Source organism: Argopecten irradians, chromosome 7 (genome assembly GCF_041381155.1).
Source record: "Argopecten irradians isolate NY chromosome 7, Ai_NY, whole genome shotgun sequence".
Lineage (NCBI taxonomy): Eukaryota > Metazoa > Mollusca > Bivalvia > Pectinida > Pectinidae > Argopecten > Argopecten irradians.
This window is the reverse complement of record NC_091140.1, coordinates 5653831-5672124: the sequence shown is the minus strand read 5'-3', so window position 1 is coordinate 5672124 and position 18294 is coordinate 5653831. Positions and strand designations below refer to the sequence as shown.

Sequence of the window (18294 nt, the reverse complement as noted above, 5' to 3'; positions counted from 1 at the left end):
TTACAATCATGTAATCTGAACATAACTTACACATCATATTACCTGAAAAAATACATGTTCACTACTATACCATAAGAACACTTTGATAGATATCAAAAAATTGACGGTACACTGTAGTTGGCTGTCTGGATTTCAAGTTGGACTCCCCCCTTCTCTCTCTCTCTCTCTCTCTCTCTCTCTCTCTCTCTCTCTCTCTCTCTCTCTCTCTCTCTCTCTCTCTCTATGCAATCTTTAAGGGAAGTCTCTGTTTGCTTGCCTGTGATTGGTCAGTTTTCTCTTCAGCACTACCTCTAGTTTTGTCGTGAAAGGGTCCAGGGATAGATATAGCGAAAGTGGCAGTAAACCCTGGAATATCTCGAGGATGACACATAAGTTTGAATCCTTCTTTTCCTACATCAATGTTGTACACTCTGCTGTGTGTTATCAGTGCTGTTTTACAGGCTATTTAAATAAACTTGATATGTTACGTATATGTACATTCGTTTTCGTTGCACTGTGTTGTATGCTTTCCTTACACACGTAACATGCACGGCATATCAGTATACTCATAATGCATTGTGATATTTTGTGTTCACCAGCTTAACTAACCGTGTACTAATATTGATGTACATCACTCAAATGCATGGCGCATATTTAACTTTTTATATTATTACTACAATGCCACAGTAATTCAACTGTTTCCCTCTAAATGTGTTACACTTGCTTGAATTTATGTTTATAATTTATTTTAATGTGGTGCTAAGGATAGCTCGTCAAGTCTAGAAGACAAAATAAGACTAAGAACTTAACCGAATATTATACAAACAGCTTTATAGCTAAACATTCAGGATCGTAGTATTTTGAATTAACTTTAACATTAATTAGCAATAATTACTAGTATACTAGCTGTATTTTGAAAGGTTGTGATGTTTTACACAGGTGATACAGCGAGTCCCGCTAATAATACCATCGATAAATGATATATAGGGGACGCTTTATAGTACAAAATAGAAAGGCGACGCTAAGCCTATCTCCATGTAAAAATACACACAGACAGGAATAAGATTTTAGTTTGGACATGTGTGGTTCACGTGACGTCTTTTTAAAATGTTCGTTTTTGTTTTTGTTCCTCAGACAAGAGATACTTGATAATATCACTACTGGGTATGACCCTCGGATCCCACCAGGCTACGAGACCAGTAAGTACTGGCGAAATGGACTGTAAGATGCCTCGTCTATACCTTAACTCATTGTTAACTGTGTTAGTGGTATATCATAATTAAGAGAAACCAATATAGCATTGTTTTAGTGATACCATTAATGACGTCATAATGTTTCAGTATGAAATTCTAGTTGTAAGTTCTTGTATTCCAACCATAGATGGTATCGCTTGCTTTCCATAATGTCCTAATTCGTGCAATTATGATGTTTCAGTAAGACTTTATCGAGTTACGTTTTTTAAAACTTCATGTACATGCTACGTCGTGGTAACATTTCTTTGGTGTAGCGTATCACCTTGTAAATTGTAATACCGGCTGATTGATGACATGAATTAATTATTGAAATCTATCAATTTGTAAAGGAATGTTAATCTATTTATTTAAATGTTCATGCAATGTGACTAAATCAGTACATTGTGTTAATTGATGAGGTCATGCCTCTTGTTTCAGACACACCTATCACCAGTAAAGTCCAGCTGTATATCCTGTCTATTGATTCCGTCAGCGACTCGACCATGGTCAGTCTAACCCACCTGTTATGGTGTTAAGTGCCCTCATGTTTATTATTCTCTCAGTTGTGTCTAACATCTATGTTAGTCATTTGTGTTAGAATGTTGGTAACGTGTCCCTTTGGTGCGTTTTAAATCCGCAACAACTCGTGTCTGAGTCTCTTAAACGCAATAAAGCCACGAGAAACCAAGACACAATGATACGAGATGACCTTATTGCCATATCAATGTTACTAATGTTTCTCTCCTATGAAGAGAATAACACCACTGTCTCTAAGTACACTGGTGTAAATGAACGTAGTACATCCAACATCACCGTTTTTGTTAATTTTACAGACGTTTATTATCGTCGTACTGTTGAAGTACAACGCAACGTCTTTTAATCACCAAGTAACGTATACCACTCAATTAGGATGTATTGTAATCTGATAAAGAGATTCCTTTATGGGACTGTCAAGTGAACGTGGGATATTTCAACCAAAGTGAAAGGTTTTGGTTGGTCAACCCGTGGCTTCCGGCTTAAAACCTTCTCGAGGGATAATCCTGTCCACATAACAGAAACGTTATTATTGTCTACTACACTTTTCAGATTAAAACAATAACTATTTAGAATTATTTTCTTAACATCAACTTCACAGAGACGTAACAAAGCGTCAAAATTTTGGGGCCGCGGTGGCCGAGGAGGGCTGAAGTTGGTTGCGAGTTCCTAGTTCCTAGTTCCGTTTAATAAACGGAACTAGGAACCAGACCCGAGTTCCGTTTAACTTAAACGGAACTAGGAACCAGACCCGAGTTCCGTTTAACTTAAACGGAACTAGGAACCAGACCCGAGTTCCGTTTAAGCTTATACGGAACTAGGAACCAGACCCGAGTTCCGTTTAACAAACATACTGGCCAACGAGCAGACTTCCGTTTATTAGGATTCCTATCTCTTATAAGATATTTAAATTACATATGTTATATAAGGAATCTGGCTCTGAGCTTCAGGAACGATACAACTTATATAATTTATATCTATATAACACAGATTTTCTTAAACGGATCTGATACCTAGACCTCAGTTCCGTTTAACTTAAACGGAACTAGGAACCAGACCCGAGTTCCGTTTAACTTAAACGGAACTAGGAACCAGACCCAGTTCCGTTTAACAAAAATACTGGTCAACGAGCCGAGTTCCGTTTATTAGGATTTCTACCTCTAATTGCATGTTCAATTATATGATATATAGGAATCCAACTCTGAGCTTTCAGCAACGATACAACACATAATTAATCTCTGTAACACAGATTTCCTTAAACGGATCTGATACCTAGACCTCAGTTCCGTTTAACTTAAACGGAACTTGGAACCAGACCCGAGTTCCGTTTAAGCTTATACGGAACTAGGAACCAGACCCGAGTTCCGTTTAACAAAAATACTGGCCAACGAGCAGACTTCCGTTTATTAGGATTCCTATCTCTTATAAGATATTTAAATTACATATGTTATAAAGGAATCTAGCTCTGAGCTTCAGGAACGATACAACTTATATAATTTATCTCTATAACACAGATTTTCTTAAACGGATCTGATACCTAGACCTCAGTTCCGTTTAACTTAAACGGAACTAGGAACCAGACCCGAGTTCCGTTTAACTTAAACGGAACTAGGAACCAGACCCGAGTTCCGTTTAACAAAAATACTGGTCAACGAGCCGAGTTCCGTTTATTAGGATTTCTACCTCTAATTGCATGTTCAATTACCTATTATATACAGGAATAGAACTTAGAGCTTCCATGAATAATACAGCACAGAATTAATCTCATAACACAAATTCCCTTAAACGGATCTGATACCTAGACCTCAGTTCCGTTTAACTTAAACGGAACTAGGAACCAGACCCGAGTTCCGTTTAAGCTTATACGGAACTAGGAACCAGACCCGAGTTCCGTTTAACAAAAATACTGGTCAACGAGCCGAGTTCCGTTTATTAGGATTTCTACCTCTAATTGCATGTTCAATTACATATCATATACGGGAATCGAACTTAAAGCTTACATTCATAATACAGAACAGAATTAATATCTATAACACAGATTTCCTTAAACGGATCTGATACCTAGACCTCAGTTCCGTTTAACTTAAACGGAACTAGGAACCAGACCCGAGTTCCGTTTAAGCTTATACGGAACTAGGAACCAGACCCGAGTTCCGTTTAACAAACATACTGGCCAACGAGCAGACTTCCGTTTATTAGGATTCCTATCTCTTATAAGATATTTAATTACATATGTTATAAAGGAATCTAGCTCTGAGCTTCAGGAACGATACAACTTATATAATTTATCTCTATAACACAGATTTTCTTAAACGGATCTGATACCTAGACCTCAGTTCCGTTTAACTTAAACGGAACTAGGAACCAGACCCGAGTTCCGTTTAACTTAAACGGAACTAGGAACCAGACCCGAGTTCCGTTTAACAAAAATACTGGTCAACGAGCCGAGTTCCGTTTATTAGGATTTCTACCTCTAATTGCATGTTCAATTACATATGATATATAGGAATCGAACTCTGAGCTTTCAGCAACGATACAACACAGAATTAATCTCTATAACACAGATTTCCTTAAACGTATTTGATACCTAGACCTCAGTTCCGTTTAACTTAAACGGAACTAGGGAACCAGACCCGAGTTCCGTTTAACTTAAACGGAACTAGGAACCAGACCCGAGTTCCGTTTAACAAAAATACTGGTCAACGAGCCGAGTTCCGTTTATTAGGATTTCTACCTCTAATTGCATGTTCAATTACATATGATATATAGGAATCCAACTCTGAGCTTTCAGCAACGATACAACACATAATTAATCTCTATAACACAGATTTCCTTAAACGGATCTGATACCTAGACCTCAGTTCCGTTTATCTTAAACGGAACTAGGAACCAGACCCGAGTTCCGTTTAACTTAAACTGAACTAGGAACCAGACCCGAGTTCCGTTTAACAAAAATACTGGTCAACGAGCCGAGTTCCGTTTATTAGGATTTCTACCTCTAATTGCATGTTCAATTATATGATATATAGGAATCCAACTCTGAGCTTTCAGCAACGATACAACACATAATTAATCTCTGTAACACAGATTTCCTTAAACGGATCTGATACCTAGACCTCAGTTCCGTTTAACTTAAACGGAACTAGGAACCAGACCCGAGTTCCGTTTAAGCTTATACGGAACTAGGAACCAGACCCGAGTTCCGTTTAACAAACATACTGGCCAACGAGCAGACTTCCGTTTATTAGGATTCCTATCTCTTATAAGATATTTAATTACATATGTTATAAAGGAATCTAGCTCTGAGCTTCAGGAACGATACAACTTATATAATTTATCTCTATAACACAGATTTTCTTAAACGGATCTGATACCTAGACCTCAGTTCCGTTTAACTTAAACGGAACTAGGAACCAGACCCGAGTTCCGTTTAACTTAAACGGAACTAGGAACCAGACCCGAGTTCCGTTTAACAAAAATACTGGTCAACGAGCCGAGTTCCGTTTATTAGGATTTCTACCTCTAATTGCATGTTCAATTACATATGATATATAGGAATCGTACTCTGAGCTTTCAGCAACGATACAACACAGAATTAATCTCTATAACACAGATTTCCTTAAACGTATTTGATACCTAGACCTCAGTTCCGTTTAACTTAAACGGAACTAGGAACCAGACCCGAGTTCCGTTTAACTTAAACGGAACTAGGAACCAGACCCGAGTTCCGTTTAACAAAAATACTGGTCAACGAGCCGAGTTCCGTTTATTAGGATTTCTACCTCTAATTGCATGTTCAATTACATATGATATATAGGAATCCAACTCTGAGCTTTCAGCAACGATACAACACATAATTAATCTCTATAACACAGATTTCCTTAAACGGATCTGATACCTAGACCTCAGTTCCGTTTATCTTAAACGGAACTAGGAACCAGACCCGAGTTCCGTTTAACTTAAACGGAACTAGGAACCAGACCCGAGTTCCGTTTAACAAAAATACTGGTCAACGAGCCGAGTTCCGTTTATTAGGATTTCTACCTCTAATTGCATGTTCAATTACATGTGATATATAGGAATCGAACTCTGAGCTTTCAGCAACGAAACAACACATAATTAATCTCTATTACACAGATTTCCTTAAACGGATCTGATACCTAGACCTCAGTTCCGTTTAACTTAAACGGAACTAGGAACCAGACCCGAGTTCCGTTTAACTTAAACGGAACTAGGAACCAGACCCGAGTTCCGTTTGACAAAAATACTGGTCAACGAGCCGAGTTCCGTTTATTAGGATTTCTACCTCTAATTGCATGTTCAATTATATGATATATAGGAATCCAACTCTGAGCTTTCAGCAACGATACAACACATAATTAATCTCTGTAACACAGATTTCCTTAAACGGATCTGATACCTAGACCTCAGTTCCGTTTAACTTAAACGGAACTAGGAACCAGACCCGAGTTCCGTTTAAGCTTATACGGAACTAGGAACCAGACCCGAGTTCCGTTTAACAAAAATACTGGCCAACGAGCAGAGTTCCGTTTATTAGGATTCCTATCTCTTATAAGCATGTTCAATTACATATTTATAAAGGAATCTAACTCTGAGCTTCAGGAACGATACAACTTATATAATTGATCTCTATAACACAGATTTTCTTTAAACGGATCTGATACCTAGACCTCAGTTCCGTTTAACTTAAACGGAACTAGGAACCAGACCCGAGTTCCGTTTAACTTAAACGGAACAAGGAACCAGACCCGAGTTCCGTTTAACAAAAGTACTGGTCAACGAGCCGAGTTCCGTTTATTAGGATTTCTACCTCTAATTGCATGTTCAATTACATATGATATATAGGAATCGAACTCTGAGCTTTCAGCAACGATACAACACAGAATTAATCTCTATAACACAGATTTCCTTAAACGTATTTGATACCTAGACCTCAGTTCCGTTTAACTTAAACGGAACTAGGAACCAGACCCGAGTTCCGTTTAACTTAAACGGAACTAGGAACCAGACCCGAGTTCCGTTTAACAAAAATACTGGTCAACGAGCCGAGTTCCGTTTATTAGGATTTCTACCTCTAATTGCATGTTCAATTACATATGATATATAGGAATCCAACTCTGAGCTTTCAGCAACGATACAACACATAATTAATCTCTATAACACAGATTTCCTTAAACGGATCTGATACCTAGACCTCAGTTCCGTTTAACTTAAACGGAACTAGGAACCAGACCCGAGTTCCGTTTAACTTAAACGGAACTAGGAACCAGACCCGAGTTCCGTTTAACAAAAATACTGGTCAACGAGCCGAGTTCCGTTTATTAGGATTTCTACCTCTAATTGCATGTTCAATTACCTATTATATACAGGAATAGAACTTAGAGCTTCCATGAATAATACAGCACAGAATTAATCTCATTAACACAAATTCCCTTAAACGGATCTGACACCTAGACTCCAGTTCCGTTTAACTTAAACGGAACTAGGAACCAGACCCGAGTTCCGTTTAAGCTTATACGGAACTAGGAACCAGACCCGAGTTCCGTTTAACAAAAATACTGGTCAACGAGCCGAGTTCCGTTTATTAGGATTTCTACCTCTAATTGCATGTTCAATTACATATCATATACGGGAATCGAACTTAAAGCTTACATTCATAATACAGAACAGAATTAATATCTATAACACAGATTTCCTTAAACGGATCTGATACCTAGACCTCAGTTCCGTTTAACTTAAACGGAACTAGGAACCAGACCCGAGTTCCGTTTAAGCTTATACGGAACTAGGAACCAGACCCGAGTTCCGTTTAACAAACATACTGGCCAACGAGCGGAGTTCCGTTTATTAGGATTCCTATCTCTAACTGCATGTTCAATTACCTATTATATACAGGAATAGAACTTAGAGCTTCCATGAATAATACAGCACAGAATTAATCTCATTAACACAAATTCCCTTAAACGGATCTGACACCTAGACTCCAGTTCCGTTTAACTTAAACGGAACTAGGAACCAGACCCGAGTTCCGTTTAAGCTTATACGGAACTAGGAACCAGACCCGAGTTCCGTATAACCCATCGCTTGCATAGACATTTGTAAAGCTCACCTGACCCGAAGGGCCCGATATCGAATATAATAATATAAGATATCTTATATAATGCGATTAAATTCTGGATGGACCTTGCTCCTTCAATAAATTTTATATTGGCTTGCCATAGCATTTACTCATTTTAGCTCAACTGGTCCAAAGGACCGAGTTAAGTTATGCGATAGCGCGACGTGCGGCGTTTATGAATGAGACCGGAATTCCGTTGAAATTAAATGGAAATTCTAGGCAATAGACCGTTTAAGCCCAGTACATACGATTTTTACAGATATCTTTATCTAATCCCCATGGTAAAAGGATTTTATTTTAAAATTTAAATCTAACAATGTTTTCTCGAAATATTCAGATTTCCAGATTATGTTTCTCCATTTATTTTTATTTTTATTGTTATGTGAAAGAGTATTTCAAATTTATATTTTTCTGATATTTTAATATTCTGTTAAATTGATGTGCATTTTATCGAACTTCAAGCATAAACCAAAACTGCCTTTGAAACATACATGTATATTGTATTGATCTTGGTTAAGAATATCCTTCCATGAGTCAACAAAATAGATCACAAAGAATCACCTGTTTTATGAAGTAATTGTCACAAAAACAATTGGAAATAGTAAAACAGGCTCCACGATTTGCTTAATTTTAAATCTCCATCATATAATGATGCTTTCAATATTATATGATTATGAGTGCTATTCATTAGCGGTAGTACGGCGGCGTATTAGGGCCACTATATAATTTAATTTATCTTGTACGTACAAGTTATTTTCTTGTACGTACAACTTAGTATCTTGTACGTACAACTTAGTATCTTGTACTTACAAGATAGTATCTTGTACGTACAAGTTAGTATACGTACAAGATAGTATCTTGTACGTATAACTTAGTACTTGTACATACAAGTTGAGTTGAACTGCTGTTCATCACCGCAGAATTGAGTCCTCTGCCTGATATTTTTCGTAATTAAAGATAGTCTGTCTACTTTTCATTGCTTCAAGCACGATCACAGGTTTATTAACTTATTTGACAATATTCAAAATATAAATATATATTAATGAGGACAATATCTTTTTCACAATCATAATTTGAAATTGCCGGATTATGAGTTGAAACTGTATAGTCACTTGCATTATTTTGAAACTGAAACTGTATAGTTCCTTTCGAGGAAACTGTATAGTCGCTTGTTTTATAGATAAGATATATTTAGTGATAAAATGGATATGATACATCTCCGATAAATGATAAGTTTTATCTATTAAAAAGAGGAGAAAACAAATTCGTAATTTTCCTCAGTAATTAAAGTTACATACTTCACACTGGTGCCATTATTGGAAATGTTGGAGCATTTATTTTACATCAGAATATTAGTATTGAAAATAATTAACTGCCTCCAAAAAAAAATCCTAAGCATTATGCCCTAATTCGAACGAGTTACTGATTGCACTGATTGCACAGACAACAAAAGCAAAACAAATTATTTCATATGTTTTTTTTTGTGTTTATTAGACATATATACACACATCTATTATTATCCAAATGATGATCATATTTATTACTCCGTTATAAACATTTACATGTACAGGGTGTCCCAAAAAAACATGTCCCGAGTTTGACGCTTTATAAAAATGGTTTTGGTAGACAGAGGAATTTGATCTATTTACCATTAGATAGGTAGTAATCTGCTCTGTACAACGATATATAACAATCCGGACAAATATCTTTTTGTGAAGACTTATATTGAAAATCGAGAGAAAGTCATATTTTCGCTAATTTTGCGTTTTGTTCAGAAAATCAATAACTTTCAGTTAAAGAATGGGCACGAGGTGTCCGCCCTTCTTTTCGATGACAAGATGAATTCTGACCCAGAAATTCCTCACCACCTCACAATTCTGTAAATCTGCTTCCTGCAGATGGACAGCATACCTGGGTGACATTTTCATAAAATTTCATTAATGTAAGTATGGGATTTTCCGACCGCATTGTAGATTTTAATAACTTCAGCATGAATCTTCATGGTGCTAGAAAGTCATCAAAATATGACATAATCGATGATATCATCATTTCTATTATGACGTCATCACACATAATGGCGATGTAATCTGTAAATTTGTACCCAATTAAGTTAAATTTGGATACTCCTGCTTTCCAAATCATTTTGAATTTTCAAAAAAAGTTTAGTATTGCAAAATTTATTATCCGTCAAAGTCGGGACATGTTTTTTGGGACACCCTGTATATGTTCGGAAACTTATCAAAGCATCACAACTCCACAAAATGTCGCAAGGTATTCATTTTTTTTCCATTTGGCTTAAACAAAGGGTACTTAATATACGTATAGCTTCATGCGATGCGATTGTGACAGTAAACCAGTCACATTCTTTAATACCGAGAGTTTCAAGATTATACGATCTTGTACGTACAAGATAATAACTTGTACGTACAAGATACTAACGTGAACGTACAAGATATTAACTTGTACGTACAAGATACTATCTTGTACGTACAAGATACTAAGTTGTACGTACAAGATACTAAGTTGTACGTACAAGATACTAGGTTGTACGTACAAGATAGTAATAACTTGTACGTACAAGATACTAAGTTGTACGTACAAGATAGTAACTTGTACGTACAAGATATTAACTTGTACGTACAAGATACTAAGTTGTACATGTACGTACAAGATAGTAACTTGTACGTACAAGATACTAAGTTGTACGTACAAGATATTAACTTGTACGTACAAGATTATATCTTGTATGTACAAGATAAATCAAATTTTGCAGTGGCCCTAATACGCCGCCGTACGGTAGAGAGTCAGTCCCAGTATTTTTACAATTTTGAATTCCCACTAAGGATGCTACCATCGCAATATGAGCACTATCCCATACTTAATTTCAGAGAAAAGTCGTTTATATGGAAATAAACACATTGACCCCTTTTGGCCCCGCCCCTCAGGCCCAAGGGGATAAGCCACACCCTTTGTATAATTTTGTATCCTCATCCCATACAGATACTACCTTTGCAATATTTTTTGTTATATATATCGTGCTAAGTTTTAGAGAAGAAGTCTTTTATAAGGAAATTAGAGTTTTTTCAATGTTAAGCCACTTTTCATGATATAAATACTTACCATAACTTTAGAATTCAAATACACTACATACACACCAATTTTTATAGCCCTGAAAACATTATATTTGAGAATCCCCTCTTCCTACCGTACTTTATTTCGTACTCGACGAGAGTATATAGAATGGTGTCCCTTTCTAAAAACCTCTATGTAGCCACGAGGACAAATGACTGAGGAGGAAAGGGAATAAGGACAGAAGGGTGGAACCCCAATAAAGTTATTGTTAGTTTTACATCATGTAAATTGGTTTTACATTGAAAAACCTCAATTTCTTTTCAGTAATACGCTACCATAACTTTAGTACGCAAATTTGTCTTACCGTAATGGAGAGTCCGAAGCCAGGCAGCCAAGTCAAATGGCAAATGTAGGGGACAGGCCCCAGGCAGAGAATATAAAACAGGGTTGAATGAACAAATGAAAAAACGAATATACCTCCCCGTGGAAAGAGGTGCACCATTGTGAAACCTGCTCGCATAATGTTAAAAGACCATATATGTATATAATGTCTACTGAGGAAGAACAGTCACAGACTGAATCATCACAACTGGGCCCAAGGAAAACAGTCCATCAGAGTGGAAGGACAGAGACCGGAGGTGAAAGTAGACTGACCACGCCAAACGGCAGAAGACATCATGTCCTGGTACAAGGACCTATTGCGGAGAGCCAAAGAAGTCGCTAGAAATACGCGAAGAGCGAAAAGACAATGCATGAATATCACTTCTCCTGTGGCCTGAGGCAACAGCAAGCAGGAAGACAGTCTTTAAAGTTAAAAACTTTATGGAGACCGATCCTAAAGGCACATTAGAAGCCGAAGCCCCCATTTGTGACTTTAACACGAGTTCTAGGTTCCACTGTGGAGCTGACGTTAGGCCTGTCCAGATTGAACCCCCGAATCAAGACAGACAAAGAAATGAAGATCATACCTCTGGTCTACCACGGAAAGTAAATACACTGGCAATAGCTGTGCGATAGCCTGCAATAGTACATTATTGCGCTCCCTAAACAACAAGGAGAATGAAACTCGCAATCAGCTGGGCAGAGGCCATGACCGGATCAATCCTCCTGACGATACACCAATCAAAGAAGATCTTCCAGCGTGACTGGTAGACGGCAGAGGAGAAAGACCTAATTGATCGGGCGATGCGAGCTGACATATCCGAAGAAAAGCCTGTCTGAGCTAGGACTCCTGAAATCATGTCCAAGCGTGAAGGTAACGTCTGGGGCCGATTCTAACGAAAGACATTTGCTTTTGGTGGGAGAACCAGAGGACGAGCCACCAGAAACGACAAGAGCTCCGAAAAACCAGGGTTGTCGCGGCAACAGTGGCGCTATCGGAAAGAGGGAGCAATAATACCCCGGAAACTTCTGTAGAACTCTGCGTCCACGGCCCAAGCCATTTGGTTTGGCACGGAGACACAAAGGTTGACAACTGACTATTGAGAAAAGAGGCAAAAAGGTCGAGGGATATAGATGCCGTTCTGTCATAACCAGCTGGCGCTGCCTGGAGATTATCCGCCAGAACATTTGCCCTTCCTGGAAAATGCTTGACTAAAATTGTTAACTGCATTTCCTTATAGATAGGAATAATACGGAAATACGGACAGCGAGGGCACAAAGGTGGTAAGCTGATGTCCCTGTCTCTCCAGATAAGCGACCACTGTAGAGTTGTCCCGTAGCCATTTCAAACTGCAATTGGAATGCAGAATCTTCAAAAATGCCTATGCAGAGAAAACAGAGAGCCATCATCTTCTGCCATGTTCCCCAGACTCACTCCATGCGACCTGGCACTGGATGCTTCGAGGTTAAGCCCCTAACCCTTCCAGAACGCATCCGTGTACATGTTAACGGTGGGAGCTGCAAGGACGACATCTGAAACCCCGCTGAAATACTTTGTTAAATACCTTTCAGAGTACACCACCGAGCAAACTCCCAATGAGTTGAGATAAACACGCAATTATTTAGATACCAACGAGAGGGGCCAGCGTTGAAGGTCAGAGTGGAATATCTCTGGCCTTCTCGAATTTCTTCAAAGTTGGAATGACAATGCCATGAACCGCGTGGAAACGGTTTCCCAAGAAGACAATGTTTTAAGAAGGGGAACCTCATACTCTTTAAGGAACTAAGCCAACTCTCAAGCAAGAAGTTTCATGACCAGACGGGTGTTCCGATCCAAAGATTCCCGAACTAGATTGGAACATTAGGCAATTCAGTCGACATAGTTGTGAACATAGTCTTCCCTAGAGTGCAGAAATCACACTACAACCAGCAGCAGTTGATGGATGACACCAAGCTCCCAAACCTCTTGCGGATCAGAATTATTCTGGAATAGAAGCCGAGTGTGTAGTGCCATAATAGGCACCTTCTCGACCCGCGCCCTTTAAAAGCATGGTCCTTATCCCATCCTCCCGGATGGAAACTGCCGTCTCCGGATCCCCCGAGGAGGGAAAAAATACATACTTTGACACAAAGTGCGGATGCCGCAAGTATGGAATGCCAAAACCGCTCCATCACTACAGAAAAGGCTCAAGGGTCCTGGGTGAGTATTCTTCCATTGACTCTAGAAAGAAGGTGGACTGACGATCTCCTACAGGAAGATGAAAACGAGGAATATCGAGACCTCCACAGATGGAGAATTGTTGCCTAACCCAAACCCTAATTTACGAGAGGAGGACTTGAATCTGAGACTGGCTGAATTCTCAAGAACAGACCTTTCGTATGGAACGATCAAGGACGGAGAAACGAATCAGGAACTTTTCGTCTTGTCCCAATGAGGGTTTGTACTCTTCCTACCCTTCCCAATGTTACTCTTGAAATAAGGCTTTGACTTCGGTCGCATATAACAGTGGGAGCAGAATTTCTAGCCTTCTTCTTTGGTGGTGCTGACCTCTGTGGAGGTAATGGCCTCCAACCTCTGAATATTTTTTCTATGTTTGCAAAACACAGAAAAAACTCCTAGCCAACAAGACATTGACGAGCAATGGCACCTTCAAAGAAGCCAATGATTCTCAATGTCCTGTTCCAGGGCAGAAGTATTCAATTTTTATATATGACATTCTGGATGGAGAGTAGACGTGCAACAGCCTCTCCAACTTGTGGTGCTTCCTGGTGGAGCCGAACACTACCTGGTTCCCAGACCAAGTTTCCCGAGTTCAACACTCAAGCTTAGCTGGCAAAGAGGACGGCAGTCTATCATGTATTGCATAACCATGGGCTTGAACCTTTGACCAAAACTGAGGTGCAACAGGGCTAACCTAATCGTGCGAGATGAGGAAAAATTCTTCCTTCTCAAGTTAACATATGAATGTCATTGACCACTTTTCCTTGTTAGATAAACACCCGTCAAATTGTCCAATGAAAATATCTAGTAAACATCTTATTACACGTGGGAATCATAATAAACAAACTCAACGCATTGGTCAGTAAAAGCACGTGAACTGAATATGGAATTTGATTGCGTTGGCTAAAAGGAACTCGGGTCTAATCCCTAGATTCGTATGATCTTAAACGGAACTCGGACATGGTTTGTCGACTCCGTTTCTACGCTATATTGAGTTTTACTGTGATTATATGTTCCTAAAGGTTCCGAAGACGATTACTGTAAAATGCTAGAACACTGACACGTCAAAAAAGGCCCCGCTCCGCTCAAAGGTGCTTTGCGATTAGGAAAAGTAATATCTTGACAATGAAATGTACAATTGAAGCTCTGATTTCGAAATGTTTGATGACAGTATAGTACAAGAGATCTTAGAGGATCCTTGGCGCTACTACGAAAGAATGATGTATGTCTGACGAAAGAGGAATTTTTTTCTCTGCTTTTTAAAACTATAAATATTAAAATCCAAGATGGCTGCCTCTTGGCCATCTTGTTGATTTTGTTTCATTGAGTTGTATGGCCCATTTGGGGCTATCTTTGTTGATAGATCGGTTCAAAAATGCATTATACGCAACTAAGGAACCTAGGGGAAACCAACCTCTGAAATTTCAGACAGATCCCTTTGGTGCTTTCTGAGAAATAGAGATAAACATCTTCAACAAAAATCCAAATCAAAGTTGTTTCTCTATCGGCCATCATGTCGATTGGCCCTAAAATGTAATATGCAGAACAGGGGCACTAAGGTAACCTACATCTGCAATTTAAGACTTCTTAAAAGATTAAACTAAAAAACAAAAAAAAAAAAAACAAAAAAAAAGGACTATAACGGACGGACGATACGGACGCATCAGTAGATATTCATTAAAGTCTTTAAAGATAGATCGACAACCTGATTATATAAGGCACCCGTATTGCGATACGGGGCCACTATTAAAACACAGAACAGGATTTTCGACGTTAGCTTAACTTTAAAGGCAATGATAGGCCGACAACCTCGGGATAAAATCAAAATATCTTTTCAAAATGGAGCTTAAAAGGCAAACATCGGGTCTAAATCGATTCTATTTATAATGTTAAAAGGAATCGGTATTCAGGTTCCTAGTTCCGTTTAATTAAAACGGAACGGATCTAAGGTAAAATTTTTAAGAAATACTGTGTTAATTTCAATTAAACCTGTCAGGGAAGTACTAAACTTATTGTATAAAAAATTTAATTAATTGTAAATCAATTAAAAAAGCTTTAATTTAAATGGAACTCGTAATGTATTTTTTGAATTCAAAAACGGAATCGGGTTGGTTAAATTCCGGTTAACAGTAAAAAGAACCTGGTAAAACTAAACCTATGTTCCGTTTCTAGTTTCGGGTTGATTTATTCTGTGTCAAATTATTTTATGAAATTCTGGTATTAAAAAGAATTCGATTGAAAACAAGAAATTTAAAAGCATATTGATTCCTGTTATAAGGTAAAATGAAAATCCAGTTAAACGAATTAATAAATTCGGAATGGGTTAAAAATTTACAATGTCTGAACTGGTTCCTATCGTTTAAGCTTAAATGTTCGTTTAAGCTTTTAAACGGAACTGGGTCTACTTTGGTTGTCCTAAGGAAATTTCAATTGTTAAATATGAAATTCTGGGAACTCGGCTGTTCGATTCCTGTTTTGTATCGGAAAGTTAGGTCTCTATTTAGTTCCGTTTTTTAAACGGAAATGTAAAGGTTCCTAGTTCCGTATTTAAACTAACTAATAATTTAATGTATCTGTTAATTAATTTTTGGAAATTTGTTTTTGTAATTAATGAAATTAAATCAATGTCAGTTTCAATAAAAATGTTATCGGTAAATAAACTACGGTCTGGTTTGAAGTTAATTTTAATGTTAAACGGAACTCGGGTTGGTTTCTAGTTAAAAAATTAATAAAACGAACTCGGGTCTGTTTCAAAAGTTCGTTTAAGTTAAACGGAACTGAGGTCTAGGTTCAATCTGTTCCCATATTAATCGATTTTCTGGAAAAAAATTGGTTTTACAGAACAAGGGCACTAATTAACCTACATTAATTTTTAAGATCTTAAAAAAAAAAAAAAAAAAGTCTGGTTAAAATTTAAGTTAAACGGAAAACGTCTAAGTTTTAAGTTAAAACTGGGTGTCAGTTAGAGGACTGTTAAACGGAAACTCTAAGGGTCTTGTTATAGTTCCGTTTGTTGTAAAACGGAACTCTAGGTCGTTTCAGTTAAAGTTCTTTAAAGCAATGTAAAGGAACATCGGGTAGTTATACGGAACTCCAGGTCAGATCTCGGGAAATTCTTTTATTATTCATAGTTCCGTATATATATAAAAGCTATTAGAGGTACGGAAACTCGGGTCTGGTTCCTAGTTCCGTTTAAGGTTAAACGGAACTGGGTCTGGTCTAGTTCCGTTTAAGTTAAACGGAACAGATCCGTTAAGGAAATCTGTGTTATAGAGATTAATTCTGTGTCTGTATTATTCATGGAAGCTCTAAGTTCGATTCCTGTATATAATAGGTAATTGAACATGACAGTTAGAGATAGAAATCCTAATAAACGGAACTCCGCTCGTTGGCCAGTATGTTTGTTAAACGGAACTCGGGTCTGGTTCCTAGTTCCGTATAAGCTTAAACGGAACTCGGGGTCTGGATTCCTAGTTCCGTTTAAGTTAAACGGAACTGAGGTCTAGGTCATCAGATCCGTTTAAGGAAATCTTGTGTTATAGGAGATTAATTCTGTGCTGTATTATTCATGGAAGCTCTAAGTTCGATTCCTGTATATAATAGGTAATTGAACATGCAGTTAGGAGATAGGAATCCTAATAAACGGAACTCCGGCTCGTTGGCCAGTATGTTTGTTAAACGGAACTCGGTCTGGTTCCTAGTTCCGTATAAGCTTAAACGGAACTCGGGTCTGGTTCCTAGTTCCGTTTAAGTTAAACGGAACTGAGAGTCTAGTGTCAGATCCGTTAAGGAAATTGTGTTATAGAGATTACTTCTGTTTTGTATTATTCAATGGAAGCTCTAAGTTCGATTCCTGTATAATAATATGTAATTGAACATGCAGTTAAGAGATAGGAAATCCAATCCTAATAAACGGAACTCGCCGCTCGTTGGCCAGTATTATTTTGTTAAACGGAACTCGGGTCTGGTTCCTAGTTCCGTATAAGCTTAAACGGAACTCGGGTCTGGTTCCTAGTTCCGTTTAAGTTAAACGAACTGGAGTCTAGTGTTCAGATCCGTTTAAGGAAATCTGTGTGATAATAAGTATTTAGAGATTAATTAAGTATGGAATGTATCGTTCCTGAAGTTCTAAGTTCGATTCCTGTATATAATATGAAATTGAACATGCTGGTATAAAGATAGTAGACATCCTAATAAACGGAACTCCGCTCGTTGACCAGTATGTTTTGTTAAACGGAACTCGGGTCTGGTTCCTAGTTCCGTATAAGCTTAAACGGAACTCGGGTCTGGTTCCTAGTTCCGTTTAAGTTAAACGGAACTGGAGGTCTAGGTATCAGATCCGTTTAAGGAAATCTGTGTTATAGAGATATTAATTCTGTTTCTGTATATTATTCATGGAAGCTCTAAGTTCGATTCCTGTATATAATAGGTAATTGAACATGCAGTTAGAGATAGGAAATCCTAATAAACGGAACTCCGCTCGTTGGCCAGTATGTTTGTTTAAACGGAAACTCGGGTCTGGTTCCTAGTTCCGTATAAGCTTAAACGGAACTCGGGTCTGGTTCCTAGTTCCGTTTAAGTTAAACGGAACTGAGTCTAGGTGTCAGATCCGTTTAAGGAAATCTGTGTTAAGGAGATTAATTCTGTGTCTGTATTATTCATGGAAGCTCTAAGTTCGATTCCTGTATATAATATGGTAATTGAACATGCAGTTAGAGATAGGAATCCTAATAAAC

At 38.0% G+C, this 18294-nt stretch overlaps 1 protein-coding gene across 7 annotated transcripts in view; it reads left to right on the top strand.

The window, feature by feature from the left end:
* LOC138327353 (glycine receptor subunit alphaZ1-like) overlaps positions 1-18294 on the top strand; it is a 129521-nt gene that overhangs the window by 56537 nt on the left and 54690 nt on the right. For all 7 annotated transcript variants that reach the window (XM_069273381.1, XM_069273386.1, XM_069273385.1 and 4 more), the window contains 2 exons: positions 1114-1178; positions 1650-1717. In XM_069273381.1, coding sequence (XP_069129482.1) covers positions 1114-1178; positions 1650-1717 — 133 coding nt within the window. The remainder of the gene's footprint in view (positions 1-1113; positions 1179-1649; positions 1718-18294) is intronic.